Source organism: Telopea speciosissima, chromosome 8 (genome assembly GCF_018873765.1).
Source record: "Telopea speciosissima isolate NSW1024214 ecotype Mountain lineage chromosome 8, Tspe_v1, whole genome shotgun sequence".
NCBI classification, from domain to species: Eukaryota; Viridiplantae; Streptophyta; class Magnoliopsida; order Proteales; family Proteaceae; genus Telopea; species Telopea speciosissima.
Genome location: NC_057923.1, coordinates 45,182,026 through 45,197,693, shown reverse-complemented (window position 1 = coordinate 45,197,693; position 15,668 = coordinate 45,182,026). Strand labels below are relative to the sequence as shown.

Here is a 15,668-nt window from a genome sequence, read left to right as displayed (position 1 = left end):
TTATCCCTGGCTGACTGTCAATAATTACAAATAAACCCCTGTCCACGGAAACGGCCGCAACTTCTTTGTTTCAACTCAGAATCAAGTGCCGTTTGAACCGTTACAAAGCTGACTAGACGGGCTACGCATCCATACTATTAACACCTCAAAATTATGCTAAGGAGCCCACTGTAATCACATTCAAATTTGATTGATTGGTGTGATTCTTTCAGTGCTCAATCCAAACTTTGATTTTCTCGACTCCTGGGCGCTTCCGGCTATTCTTAGCATCTTTTACTCCATTTTCACAAGAATTCACCTAAAACCTGAAAAGCACAAGAAAGCACCGAAGTAACTCTGTCCAATGTAGTAAAATGTATGCTTTATGTCCTAAGATTTCACACATAAATGTGCTCATCAGATTCCCCCACACTTGAACATTACTTGTCCTCAAGTAAAGCAAAAGAAAAACTAGTCCAGAATGCAAAAAATCCTAACTCACTTTCGTAGGAATCATGGTTGCACTTAGCATGTGCAACAAGCCTTTAAACCCCTAGGTTACCCCTAGTGGACGAGTTTTGTCTTGTGGGTGTTTGCAGTGAATATACACCCAAAATTCAATTGTAAATGAATGCTGCAAATTTTAATCATGGCATAAGTAGGACAGTGCACATAATCCCAAAAAGTGCTCAACTAAAGATCAAGGAGCCAAAGGTTCCCCCACACTTGAATTTTATTACCCTACATCAATTCAAGTAACAAGCATGCATCAAGATTAAGGGATCTCCTCATATTTTTTGAACACTACTCACCTTCAGGTAAACCACTCATAGCATCGATGGAACCAAAGACTTAGGCTTTGAGTATTTTTTACTATACTTTCTTTTCAGGCTTTTCAGGCATTAAGGCAGAAATTTTTTCTTTCACAACAGTAAACTCTATTTCTACTCCATTACTGTTCTTTGAATGACATGGTGGAGCATACACCAGACACCCAAATACTTGGTAGCTTCGCTTGTTTGCATATATCCATAAGACATTGAGACATTGATGCAAGAGTTTTTCTTTTTTTTTTTTTTTTTTTTTTTTTTTTTCTTCCAAGGAATTTCGATCAAGTCACCCTGCTTCATGAGGCACAGTGCCCTGTCTAGTCCCAAGGAATTCCACTTTCCTTTCTTGTTTCTTTTTTTTTTTTTCTTTCTTTCACTTTCACTCTCATGCCTTGCCTTGCCACATACAAATTGGTCTCAACTACTAGCCAAAAGATCAAAGGGTCCATAAGACACATAGAGGAATCTAGCCATCAAATGAAATAACGCTTATATTTTCCAATTCAATCCCTCTCACTGGATACAAACCAACTACCGTCCTTGAAAAGGGATTTCTTTATTATTTTGCATGCTAGGGCACTTAATTCCCTCTTTCTCTCGCTTCGCAATCAAAGAAACGTATGCACAAAACCAAAGTACCGCCATAATCAAAATTTACCAAATAAGCAAGCTCACACCTCCCCCCCCCACACTTAAGTCATGCAATGTCCTCAATGCATGCATAAAAGAAAGAATAAGGACAAGGGAGGAGATGAAGGAACTTACCAGATATAATCAAAAAGAGGATCATTAAGTGTCAAGAGCTCTACAAAAAGTGCTAGGAGCAGCAACAGAAATCTCAATCCATGGCCAGTAAATGGAGAAATAACGTCAGAACCAGAAAACACTCGACCATGAATTTTAGTAAAGCGAGAAATAATATAGAAGTTAAGCACAACTGAGAAATATTCAATAGAAAAATCTGTCCTCATGGGACAGTGGAAAATGAAGGAATTAAAACTCATGCCATAAATCCTCCCATTCTCTCCCGTTTGCAATGTAGAACACATGTCATATTTAAAAAAACCAACAAAAAACGGATCACAGTAAGCATAAAAAGGATTATGAATAACCTCATCAAAATAATCATAAAAAATGGGAGGTTTACTCAAATCAATCCTAGCAATACAACTATCCGCCCTTTGCATAACTTGGTTTTCCAAATAAAGATCGCGATAAAATGCTTGAAGAGCATCAGGACTAACATTGTCCTCCTCAATAAAATCATCAAACCTAGGAGGTTTGGACAAATCACTATATGGGACAAAACAATCCTCAGTATGACAGTCAACTGGATTTTCCAAAGAGAGAGAGGGAGATCGAATTTCCAGGGTTTCTATGTAATCATGAAAATTTGATTCTAAATTAGTAGAAACACTAGGCGCACTGAAATCAGAAATTTCAGGCAAAAGTTGGACGCCCCTAGGTAGCTCACCAAACCTCGCTTTACTAACATCTTCAGGAGATTCAATCTCAACAAATAAATCATCTTGAAAATCATTGTATTGGGAGTGACTCTCAGTAACCTCAAACTGGGGTGGTGGACTTTCAACATCATTAAACTGGGGGTGGGATGGTTCATTCTGAACAGGAATCTGGTAACATAGACTAAGTTCAGGCTGACTAGGTAATGTACCCATTTCCTCCTCCTGTAACACGGTGATCAGTTGAGAGAGTTGCTTCTCCATTCTATCCATAGTCCTTTCTAGCTCATTCATTCTTGTTGAATGCATTGGAGGGTTGGGCATTGAAGGACCAAACTGACCATGACATTGGAAATTGGGTGGTCCAGCTTGGTTATTCCATTGATCCCACGAGAAATCGGGATGATCACTCCACCCCTGATTGTAAGTGCCAAAAGAATTGTAATGAAATAGAGGACTCATATTCTCATCACCAAAGCTACCCCCATAAAGATTAGGGCATCCTTCCATAACATGGCTAGCCTGGGGGATTTGACCAATCAAAATTTCCCGAAAGCCCATAGTTGGGTTGGGGAGCAAAATTGCACTGGGGTGGTGCAAAATTGTTCTATCTCACTACTTTTGGCTTCCCTAGCCTGTTTAAACATTTCCCCCAAAGTCATGGTTGCCTTAGCATAGTTCCATCTTTCCCCCAAAGTCATATGTGGAAGTGTATCTCCAATTATTCTAAACTAACCACCTATCCCAAATTGAGGTCTCCCTTAGAAAAATTAAAGAAAAATAAAAGATTAGAAAAAATTCACTAAAAACATGAGGGAATAAATAGACAGTTGGTACATTGCCCTCAAAAATCGAAACAATGATTCCAAAGCTGTAAGGTTGTCATATAGGTTGACAGCAAGGGAACCCGTATAGTCTTCAAGAGCCACCTACGAGCGACTCCAATTGGATTCTAATGTAGAGTGGAGGACTACTATACGTTTCTGTTTCCAAGGCACTCACTATGTCGTTTTCCTGTTATCAAAGTTGGTCACCTCCAAAGACAAGTCATATGCCATTCCACCCAACCAAGTCAAGATGCAGCATCATAGGTAACTTAATCCTATGAGGAACACCAAAAGAGGTTGGGTTTGAGCATATGAAGGACTTTAGATTGGGCGCACAGTCTTTGAAACAGAAGAGAAACAAGATGAGGTTTTCAAAAAATTTTTTTTTTTTTTTTTTTTGAGAAGAAAAGGTCAAATAAAATAAAGCACTTCGAATTGCTTAAAAATCAAAAAAATAAAGTGGACAATAATCTCCCCGACAACGGCGCCAAAAACTTGTTCGAGTTAAAATAATACCGCAAGCGTACGGGTCAATCGTAGCTATGAGTCGAACACGAAGAGATATACGCCACTCTATTTAACTAACTTAAAAATAATGCAAAGTGAACCAAATTAAAGTGTTAAATTAAACTAACTAAACTAATGAAAATTAATGCATCCTAACTCATAAGCATCTAACAAAATTAAGGGATTAAATTGGCGTCCTAACACATGAGCATCTAACCTATCAAACTAATGCAAATTGAAAGGAATAAAAAATGCAACCACACATAATAATCACATAAAAAGGAATAAGGGAATAAAAGTGCATCCACAAACCACAACCATATATAAAAAAAAAATAAAAGAAATACAAGGAGAAGAAGAAGAAGATAAAGAGAGATAGAGCAGAGGGAGAATGAGATTAAGGGTTTAGAGAATGAAAACCTGGATGTGCTTGAACCGGACTGAAATTGCTTCCTCTTCTAAATCTCCAAGTCTTGTCATCAACTTAGAAACTTAGACTAGAAAGCTTGAAACTAAACTAGAATTATTACAACCATATTGAAGACATAAAATTAAAGCATAAATCAAAAGCATCACAACCATGGAATTGAAACCATGAAATCAAACTAGAACTTAGAAAGCCAAAAACTAGAAGAGAAGAAGAAATTTCACTAATTAATTGAACTAAAAACTACACTAAAAACTGAATTAAAATTGAACTAGAAACTAACTAAAAACTGAACTAAAAACTAACTTAAAAATTAACTCTAAGGGCAAGGGGTATTTATAGGGGGAAGGGAGAAGAGAGAAGAGGGAAGTGGTAGAAGAAATATTCCCTAAGAAAAGAGAATATTCTCTTCTCCTTCCTCCTTTACATTGCCTTGAATCTCAAGAGAAAAAAAAAATAGAAAGAGGGAGAGAAAAAGATCCTAGATACATAAACCTCCTATTTATTAAAAAGTAACTTTCGAATTCTAACTTGTGCTTCTTTTTCTTTGTAGGTGTCTTCTCCAAGCAATGAGATCAAGGCATCTTTGACTTTTCAACCTTCCATAGATGAGAGAATATCTTTCAAAAGAAATCTATCCCAAGTAGAATACCAAAAGTACCCTTGAAAAGTTGGAGGAGAGAGAGAGCAAGGGTGATGACTAGGATTCCACTCACAATTAATGAAATGTCAAATCTGTCTTTCAAAAAATGTGGAGCATGGGATGCTTATATGGGCCTCACTGTTGTATTCCTTACGAAAAATCAACCAAAATAGACCCAAATTTCGTCCAATTTGGAGTTCAAGAGCCCAAGATATCTCAAGTTGAAGTTGGACTACTCCAGAGCCTTCCAAACGGAATCTTTCGGCTGACAGAAAGATAACTTTTGATAATTGTGCTAAGGCCCCTAGAATCCGAACTTCCGCTTTACTTTATCCCGGCCGACTATCAATAATTACAAATAAACCCCTGTCCACGGAAACGGCCGTAACTTCTTCTTTTCAACTCGGAATCAAGTGTCGTTTGAACCGTTGCAAAGCTGACTCGACGGGCTACGCATCCATACTATTAACACCTCAAAATTATGCTGAGGGGCCCACTGTAATCACATTCAAATTTGATTGATTGGCGTGATTCTTTCAGTGCTCAATCCAAACTTGATTTTCTCGATTCATGAGCACTTCCGGCTATTCTTAGCATCTTTTGCTCCATTTTCACAAGAATTCACCTAAAACCTGAAAAGCACAAGAAAGCACCGAAATAACTCTGTCCAATATGGTAAAATGTATGCTTTATGCCCTAAGATTTCACACATAAATGTACTCATCAGTTCTCTCAGCAGCCTCCTAATGTAGAGCTGATCTAGGTTAGAATTAGCCCAAGTAACCCAGGAATATTCAGCAGTCACAAAACTCAAATTAGAAACTGAACCAGGAATTACAAGGTTAGGATTTTTGTCAAACCAGCCAATAGAAGAGACCCAAATTCAGATCGAATTGTGCTTGTAAGGGGAGTAATCTCTGCAAAAAATTCTAGCTAGCCATGATGGTGTGATTGTGAGATCCAGAGGTTGATCCCAAAATAGAGGGTTAAGGTGCAGGCTAAATCCAGCCAGTGGAATGGAGTAAAAGTGCGGTCGAGTGGGGTGGATGATGGAGTGGTATGATGTTCAAAAACCTAGCAGGGTTTGATGGAGGGATAAGGAGTTATCACACTTAGGAGTTGCAGCAGCCAGGCTGAATCGCATGAACAGAAAAGGGACCTACAGAGGTGGTACTCGATTCTTCTTCTGGTAGTAATCAGCAGCAGCAACCAATTGGTTCAGACAAGGAGGACGATTGGTGGCAGGGTTGAGCAATTCTACTGCAGCTGCTACATCTACTAGTGGTTCTTCTCCTCTGCAATGGCATTATCGTCTCGGTCACCTGTCCCTGTCCAAGCTACAACTTGTGGTTCCCAGCTGCAAATCCATTTCCCGTCTTGAATGCGAAGCCTGTGAATTAGGCAAACATCATCGCTCTTCTTTTCCTTCTCGTGGTGTGTCTAGCAGTTTATCATTATTTCATTTAGTTCATTCAGACATGTGGAGTCCATGTCGTGTTAGCAATAGGTTTGGTTTTCATTACTTTGTTACTTTCGTTGATAATTATTCCCGTTCTACTTGGGTCTACTTGTTAAAAGACCGGACTTAGTTTCTTAATGTATTCAAGAATTTTTATCAAGAAGTAAAAACGCCAATTTGGTGTTTCTATTAAGATTTTCAGATCTGATAATGCACTTGAATATGTTCAAACTGATATTTCTCACTATTGTATGGATAATGGTATGATTCACCAAACCAGTTGCACTCATACCCCCTCAACAAAATGGGGTGGCTGAACGTAAGAACTGGCATTTGTTAGAAGTTGCTAGGTCTCTTATGATTCACATGCATGTTCCTAAAAAGTTTTGGTGTGATGATGTTCTAGCTGCCTGTTTCTTAATTAACCGGATGCCTTCCTCTGTGATAAATAACAAATCTCCGTTTTCTATCCTCCATCCTACTGGTTCTCTTTTTCCTCTTTCACCCAAGGTGTTTGGCTATGTTTGTTTTGTTCAAATTCTTCAATCTCATGTTGATAAACTATCACCTAGGGCAGTTAAATGTATTTATCTTGGTTATTCCTGTACTCAAAAAGGATACAAGTGCTATGATCCAATGTCTCATCAATAGTATGTTAGTGCTGATGTCACCTTTTTTGAAAATACTTCATATTATTCTACTCCCACTTCTCCTCCTCCTGCAGGTTTGGATGTTCCTCCTTTTCCTCCGGTTACTCCGCTTGATGTTCCCACCTCTACTACTCCTAACAAACCCGTGCAGGTATACCAGTGACACAAGAAGCCTGTGCCTCCTACTAGTGTTGACCCTGCTCCACCTGCTACCCAATCCGATCCAAGTTTGGAGGTCCCTCCTGACCTTCCCATTGCTCTTCCCAAAGGTACACCCATAAGTCTGTAACTGCTTATCCTATTGAAAAGTATGTGTCTATTTCCCATCTTCCATCTCATTTTCACAACTTTGCTTTTTCCCTATATACTGACTCTATTCCCCATACTCTCTCTGAAGCCTTCATCTTACTCTGGCTGGAAGTTGGCTATGGATACCAAAATGGATGCATTATTGACTCATGGAACATGGTCTTTAGTGGATTTACCTCCCGGTAAAGATGTTGTTAAATGTCGTTGGGTGTACACTGTCAAATACAATCCTGATGGTTCGGCCGAACACCTCAAAGCCCGACTTGTGGCTAAAGGGTACAATCCGACTACGGTGTTGACTATTTTGAGACACTTTCTCCTGTTGCTCGCTTGAATTCTGTGCAGGTTCTTATCTCTGTGGCTGTCAATTTGAATTGGCCACTTTACCAAATGGATATCAAGAATGCCTTCCTCTATGGTGACCTTCACGAGGAAGTTTACATGGAGCAACCTCCAGGGTATGCTGCTCAGGGGGAGAATTCTACCAGAGTGTGCAAGTTACATAAAACTATATATGGGCTGAAGCAGTCACCCAGAGCTTGGTTTGACAAGTTTAGTACTATTGTTACTCATTGCGGCTTTTCTCAGTGTTATGTTGATCATTCTATGTTTGTAAGACGCAAGGATTCCAAGGTAGTTGTGCTAATAGTCTATGTTGATGACATAATAATTACTGGGAATGATGAGTCAGGAATTGCATCAGTTAAGTCCTATTTACATAAGCATTTTCAGATGAAGGATTGAGGTCCTCTTCGGTATTTCCTTGGAATCAAAGTGTTGCGTAGTAAAAAAGGAAACAGCCTATCCCAGCGGAAATATGTGTTGGATCTCTTATCTGAGACAGGTATGCTTGCTTCCATGCCTATTGATATTCCCATGGATCCTCATCACAAGCTAGAGGTTGATAGTGATGAAATTCATTAAAAAATATACATCAGTACCGGAGATTGGTGGGAAAACTCATTTACTTGACTGTTACTTGTCCAGACATATCCTTTGCAGTGGGTGTTATTAGTCAATTTATGCAGTCTCCAAAGAAGCCTCACTGGGAGGCAGCTTGTCGCATTCTATGATATCTAAAAGGAGCTCCAGGAAAGGGATTGATTCATAAATCACGTCAGAGAGTAGATCTGGTGGGATTCTATGATGCTGACTGGGCTGGTTTTGTTGGTGATAGAAGGCCCACTACTGGGTACTATACCCTTTGCTGGTGGAAATCTAGGATCCGTAAGGTAACTTTTCAAAAAATTGATTCTAGTGTTTTTTTTTATTTTGGGGGCAGAATACCAGGTGATATAATAGATTCTGTGAAGGTTTTGAGAAACACCAAAAAGAAGTTTCTCATATTTGAGAATTGATTCTACGATATGTCGAAGAAACAACGTGGACTTAAGAGAATCAAGGGCATTGATGGTATTTACCATCAAAACATAACATTGCACTCAAACGTCTAACCTAAACCCAATTTTGTTCTTTACAACTTCGACCGACCTCTGCAACTCTCAAGTTCTCTTGCAAGGACTCCCGACCATTGTTGTCGTTAGTCTCTTAGGAGGAGGAAGCGATCTCTTCCAGATCTCCTCGTCCGATAAAGAAAGCAAAGAAAGCTTTATCGAGGGGTGAGAGCCGCTTATACAGAAAACCTATTCCAGAGACAGAAGCTCGAGAACTTTGACCTCACAGATACAAAGATGCGGTTAGAGAAGAGAATCTCATCGCACTGTTTTTTTTTATATATATTTTCACCATTTCACAATTACTTAGACTACTGAAGATTCTAACTTAGCTTGGTTACTTTTTCTTTATTAGTTTTTTTCATTGCGTACCTTTATTCTTGACCTTTGTTTTCCTCAAAAGAACAAAAAAGGGAAGAAGGGTGGTGGATCAAGACCTTCTAAAAGGTCAAGCCATGATTATAGTTGATTTATGCTCTATTCTATTTTTCAACCCATTCTCTATCCTTTTTCTCCATATCTCTGTTTTAATGTTCTCAACATACATGAGTACTTAATCTGATTTTATTTATTTCATTTGATTATTCGATTGTCTCAGTAATGACAAGGAAGAAGAGGTTCTAGAATAAAAGCTCTGCAAGAAACCCTAACTCCTCTATTGGAATCGATTCTCTTAGGTAACTTTATCGCTATCTCTCCCTGTCTCTCTCTATGTGAATGTTAACTTCAGAGTTCCTTTGATTTCCATGAATCTGAAAGCTTCATTTGTTAAAATGGCAATCCATACATGTTTCTGTTTCTCTGTAATAGCGGAAACAATTTTTTACCAGGTTTACCATACAGCATTTGCTGGTACAAAATTACTCCAAAAATCCAAAAACAAAAAAAATTGATTCTGATTCAGAACCAATTTTTTGAAACAGAATGGTTGCCATACAGATCCCTAGACACTTGGCGTAGCAAGAAACAATCTACTGTGGCTAGATCTAGTGTTGAGGCTGAGTATCGAGCTATGGCTCATACTGCAGCTGAACTAATGTGGCTTGTTCCGGAAGAATTGTTTCAAGCTGGGCATGGGTGATCTATATGTTCCAGCTTGAGGGGGAGTGTTAAAGTTGTCGTGGCCCTTATGTAAACCACGATAGAGGGAGTCCCTCTATCGTGGATATGTTTCCTTTTTAGTTCCTCGAGATTAGTTTCTAATTAGGAAAGTTATTGTATTCTTCTCTTCTTCTAAGTTATAAATAAGATCTGTGAGAGAGGAGTGGGTATCAGCTGTGAGTTCTCTCAGCAGCCTCCCTTCTCTCCTTCATCTCTTCTTTCTCTCTTCTACTGGTTTTTATATTCTGGTATTGCAACAACTGTCATTGCTAAAACTGAATTTGACCCGAGAAACAAAAAGTGGGAGAAAAAAAATATAAGGATACATCTCTGAAAGAAAATAATAGAACTTTTTGGCAGAAGAGAAGCCTAACCTAAGCCTCTTTCTCCATAAGCTTTCAGTAAAGTATCTTTTACCCACTCGAGTTTCAAGTGGAATGTAAAATTATTTTCTTTCAAATAATCAAATCCAAGGGTAGAAATCTCACTTCTTTACAAGCCGAATTTGCATGAGCAGAGCCCAAATCTGAAGCACTATGAACATCTTGACTAGGAAGTTCATCTATCAAACCAGACCTTAAGAGGCATTCACGTGCTGCTTCTCGGCCTTCTTGAGTTAGCATATACCTGCACAAATTTTATATTACGATAAGGTAAAGAAAGTAAATTTCCGATATACTGACAGGAAATTGTCACGTGCAGCCGTGCAGTGATTCCTTACCATACTTGAATCAAATATGAAGTGACCAATTCAATGACCTGAATTATTTTTCCTATCAATATCAAAATGAATTTTGTCGCGAGATATGTGAAAAATACCCACATTTTTAAGCTGGAAAGCATTAATTGATAAGAAAACTATAGAATAGACATATATTGCACAATGATGGCCCCAACTAGCAGTAAATGATCCAGTCTAACTCAATAAACTCCTTCCATACAGCCCAACCAAGGAAGCAGGTACTACTACCCCAAGTTGGTATTAACCTGTATCCAAAACCCTTTTATTTTCTAAAGTCGAAGATTTCATCAATATATAAGAGAAAAAAGGCCCTAGTCTTCTTTTTATTGTTTTTTCATTTAGTTAAATATTCCATCTCTTCTTCGCTTTGGAAAGAGCTGTTTGCTAAATGCTGGCCAAGATAGAAAAGGATCTTGCCCTTTGATAGAGAATGAAACTGGGTGGACTTGTCCTATAGCAGTCACTCCAGCAGTGACACTGTAGGCAAGCTTGCCTTTGGCACAGCAATCTATCATATTTGGTAGGAGCGTAATTTCAGACCATGGACCCCAAGTCTAGGATCTTGCAGCAGATTTTGGCCTCTATCTCCTTTGACATTAAATGCAAGTCATCATCTACCTCTTCACAGTGCATTGTTTCCCCTTGAAATAGGCTAATTTTAGATTCCTGGGGTATTACTATTTCTTTGTACTCTCCCTCTGTCCCCCCTAATTGAGGGTGGGGTTTTCTTTGTGTTTTGTTCTCCCCTTTTATTGGGAGCCCTTGTATTTCCCTTCTTTGGCAATGAATTATTTATTCACCCAAAAAATATATTATATTTCATTACAAAAGATGTAACTAGGCATTCGCCACTGAATAAATTAAAATAGAAAAAAAAAAAAAAAGATAGGCAGTTCTATCCATTGATGAAGCTATGTGATCTTTGAATCACTACAACTAGAAGTCTAGAACTATAACTTCACCAAGTTCTCATAACCGAACTGTTCACAGATTTTATATGATCCTCGTATACCTAATTGTTCTCACCTTCTTCTGTCACAACTGTTTCCATGGAAAGCTACTGCGATGAAACTTGAGCCGGGCCTGGCCGAAGCCCAATCAGCCCAACCCTAAAATTAGCCTGAATAGCCCGGCCCAATATAAGCCCAAAAACTTGTGCGCAGGCCCGGACCAAGCACGATAGTACTAGCCCGATTTGTAGGCCTGACCCAAGTCCAAACTGTAAGATTCATGCAAGCCCGATTATAAGCCCAGCCGGCACTATATAGATTACTAACTCAATTATACTTTAACTTATTGGGACCAACTAGGTCGTCACTCTATATATCTCCCCCAACCCCAAAGAAGAAAAAAAAATGTTATGTAATCCATTACCTCAAGTTCAGTATGTGGAAAACATGACATGTTAATATAAATCTTAGAGCACAAGATATCATTAACTTAAAATGTTTATAAAAAAAAAAAAAAGAAGTAATGAATGGAAACATGAATCATTGGTAAGGCACCAGTCATAGTTTCTTGCCAATAAGGTATATCGTATATCACTCGGTCTGTCAGTCAACACCCGTCTCACTAGTCAAATTTTCAGCCCCAAATATGAAATGGAAGAGTCCCAAAAGTGTGTCCAAAGAAACAATAAACTATAAACATGCCACTGATATGAAATAGGTCAAATGGCATTCTTGTAATTTCATGAAACATTATTTTCACTTTTCAACTCCTTCCTTTATTTGTTTATGGATTAGGTCCCTGTTTTATATTGCTTGTTTGGCTTTCATGACAGTCCATTTTTTTAGTCATATGAAGTCTCACTAGTCAAAATGACAATTGGATGGGAAGCCCTCCCCATAGATTAGTCATGTATCAAGTTTCAGGTCTCATCTGTAGCAATTTACCTTCTATGTTAGGACTTCAGTTTAAGGTCTCCGCCCCAACCCCCACCCCCCCGCCCCAAAAAAAAAAAAATCTATAGCAATTGGTATTTAGTGTTAGGTGGGATTATGCTTAAGAATGGTAAAAATTTATTTGTGGTGGTTAGTGATGAACTAGTAGCGATACTATATCTTTGAAAAATGGTGCCAACTTAGATTACAATTTGTATGGCTTGGATATTTGATTTTTTTTTAATTATAATCGTGGTGAACATTTGATGAAAATCCATTCTTCATCTTGTGATGGGGTTTACTTTTTCTTATCCAGTTAAAGTGCAGTTCTTCATGAGGACCACCTACAAAGATAGCATATTTATTATCATTCATCCAATTTTTCATGATCATGTGTTGCTGCATGTGTGTCTGTTGTGCTTAAGAGATGCTAAGACTGTTGCTCAAGTCTTTTACTTGATCATGTTTGGAAGGAGATGATTGCCTCTACTGGTATTGCTTGGGTACCTCCTGGTGATATTTTTGCTCTAGTTCAGCAATGGTCAAATCGGCAAGTGCAGTGAAGTAAGAGGCTCTGGATTTCAATTCCAGGACTGTTATGTGGTACTGTGGTATCTATGGAAAGCTAGAAACAAGAGGTTCTTTAACAACTATGTTGCTCCACTCCACATGGTGGAAAATAGGATAAAGCATTACCTCTTACGGTGGGCTTCTTCAACCTCTGAATTTTGATTAAAATAAATGGGGTGCCCTTTCTGTAGAATGGAGGGGTAAACTCTTTTAGTTCTTGCTTATTAGAAAAAAAAGAGTTATACTTGAGAATTATTCGCTTTTGTATAGTTGATTCCACTAGCTCTTTCAGAACTGTATAGTTTTGCTCCTTTCCTTCTTATAAATGAACTTTTCTCTTAATTTGTCCCATACAAAAAAAAAAAAACATGTGTGCTCAAATCATGCTAATTTTCTTGAATTGTGCAAGCCAATCTGTAGAAATAGTTGGATTTAGAACTACAATTACCATAACGAACTCAAGATGAGATTTCACTGAATGGTGAGGTAAAATAAGAGGGTTAACATGATTAGAGCCTAACTGTTGTCACTATTCTGTGAACATTAACATGATTAGAGCCTAACTGTTGTTACTATTCTGTGAACATTAAATGCTGATGCCTTCCACACAGGGTTTAAGTTTAAGGAGGTTGAAGATTTTCTTTTACAATAATCACATGAAGTCTCTCAAATGGTATAACAGAAGGAGATTGGAATAATTCCAAAGTAATGCATGAAAACGAAAATATAGACAAAACCAGATTAGAGACATACTTTGCTGGACAACTTGATTTCACAACTAATCCTTTGGTTATCAATGTTGTCATGCAACACCATCCACTATACCACTCCTTCGGCGAACTTCCAAACCCGGAAAGTTTTCCTCGCTCTTTTTCTGGCCTGTGGATATAGAAATTCAGTGGAATGCAATCAATCTCACCCTCCAATAACATGCAACCTACAAAGATAATTATATTATGAAAGAAGAGAAGAAAAGAAGATTCAAACTAAGGTGGCTAACAATTATAATTATCAAGAACAAATTGACATACACAATTGGCACACGTGCAAGCCCACTTGTTTCAGCAGCATCAATAAGCTCCTGTTTCCGCATAAACTCATTACCATTTGCCATTGCCCTGTTATGGCAGATTACAGTCGTCCTAGTTTTAAAATTTGGTAAAAAGGATTAAAAAACCCAATAAAGAAATAAAACTTCCCATTCAGTATAACATTTTTGGTTCGTAACCTGTAAAGGGTAATCAAAAGCGCATATGCAACAGAACCCTTTTGTGGTACGTAGCGTCTCGTTCCTTTGGTTTTCTTCCCTGCAAGATTCAAAAACGGTAACACCAGAAATCAAATCAAATCAAACAAAAAAAAATGGAAACCAACTATGTTACCTTTCTGTGTCACGTCTTCAGGTTCAGGTTCAGGTTCAGAAGTAGTACCCGAGTCCGTCTGAAAAAACCCTTGCACAAGCCTTAGAATCCATTTCCCCACACCCCTACCATACAGTCAAGCCAAATAAATCCATAAAAAACACATTGACACATATAATCCAGAGAAAATCGGCAAGAAAAGCTTAAAGGAAAGAAATTGATCCAAATCCCTAACCCTACTTGATCTTAGAGAACTCCTTAAGGGTTTTAATGGGAACTTTGGAGTTGCAGACATTGCTATAAGCTTTGTAAAGGGTCCTATCGATATGTTCCGAAATCCCTTTAGCATTATCCATCTCCTGTCTCTTTTTCCTCACATACAACGCAAGTTCTTCGTTCTCGGGACAGAGAACTCGTTTCTGATAATCCATTGAGACAAAGAAATGCTTGCACACACAAAGGTAGTAAGGTTTAGTTCAATTCAGTTCAGACAGCATTTGTCAGTAAAGAAATCGAACGAAGAGTATAAAAAGAGGTTCCATTCGCCATAACTTCTTCCTGGATTCATCGTCCATACCAGGTAAGAGGGGGTTCTTTGTAAAGAGCAAATAAGCGCCAGAACCGTCGACGTTGAGAAGGTTTGAAATCGTAATTGAATGAAGGGTAATTTTGTTCTTTCACACTTGCATCAAATTCACAGTTACAAAGGTGTATTGTATTATGAATTTAGGGTTTTTGACAAATGCCCATTTGTCCAAATGCCCTTGTATAACTTTTCTAATTGCAAAATCCACTTAGTTTCAAAACATTATAGCACTTTGGTCCCTGCCGTTAATTTAGGACGTTAGATGTTAGTTGTAAGGAAGCTAATGATCAAAATGCCCTTCTAATAATAACCCACCAAAATTAAAGAATAAAATGACCAAAATGCCCTCATCTTCCCCAAGTCGAATAGGGTTGAAACTGAAAATTTTTCCCCAAATTGGTTAGGGTTTGAACCCATTTGGAAAGCAAGAGATCAGGATTGGTAATGACGACTCAATACAATCATCTTCTAAGTTGAATTCGCCTTTATCATAATGCGACGTTTCATTGTGCTGATCTGTGAAATAGAAATCGATGAAATAGATGTGATTTCCTCTAAATCCACCAGTACTAAAATCACGATTGTTTTTAGAAGAAGAAGAAGAAGAAGGAAACATGATGGAGAAAGATGAAACCGGTCCGATAAACAACATTTGATCTTCACCTAAGCTCTTTACCACTTGAAAACTATAAGACCAATTGTTTTTCTTCTTTTTTCTATAAAAGAAACTCCCCAAATGTCACTAAAGTCATCTTTGGTTGGGGATGTAAATGGATATTCGTAAATCCGTATTCGATCCGCGTTCGTATCTGTGTAGGAGAATCCGAATGCGTCCGAAATTAATCGGATACGAATATGATAATCCCCCTATCCGACC

The 15,668-nt window shown here is 38.2% G+C and overlaps 1 protein-coding gene across 2 annotated transcripts in view; it reads right to left on the bottom strand.

Annotated features, from left to right (window-relative positions):
- Nucleotides 1-14,863, bottom strand: part of LOC122672933 (crossover junction endonuclease MUS81) — a 67,714-nt gene extending 52,851 nt beyond the window's left edge. The window contains exons 1-6 of one of the 2 annotated variants that reach the window (XM_043870444.1): nt 14,446-14,863; nt 14,227-14,330; nt 14,073-14,151; nt 13,876-13,962; nt 13,598-13,723; nt 10,138-10,276 (exon numbers count right to left, since the gene is read on the bottom strand). In XM_043870444.1, coding sequence (XP_043726379.1) covers nt 10,138-10,276; nt 13,598-13,723; nt 13,876-13,962; nt 14,073-14,151; nt 14,227-14,330; nt 14,446-14,636 — 726 coding nt within the window. In that variant the 5' untranslated portion in view covers nt 14,637-14,863. The remainder of the gene's footprint in view (nt 1-10,137; nt 10,277-13,597; nt 13,724-13,875; nt 13,963-14,072; nt 14,152-14,226; nt 14,331-14,445) is intronic. The other variant, XM_043870443.1, reaches the window with a different exon arrangement.
- Between the last annotated feature and the right edge of the window lie 805 nt (nt 14,864-15,668).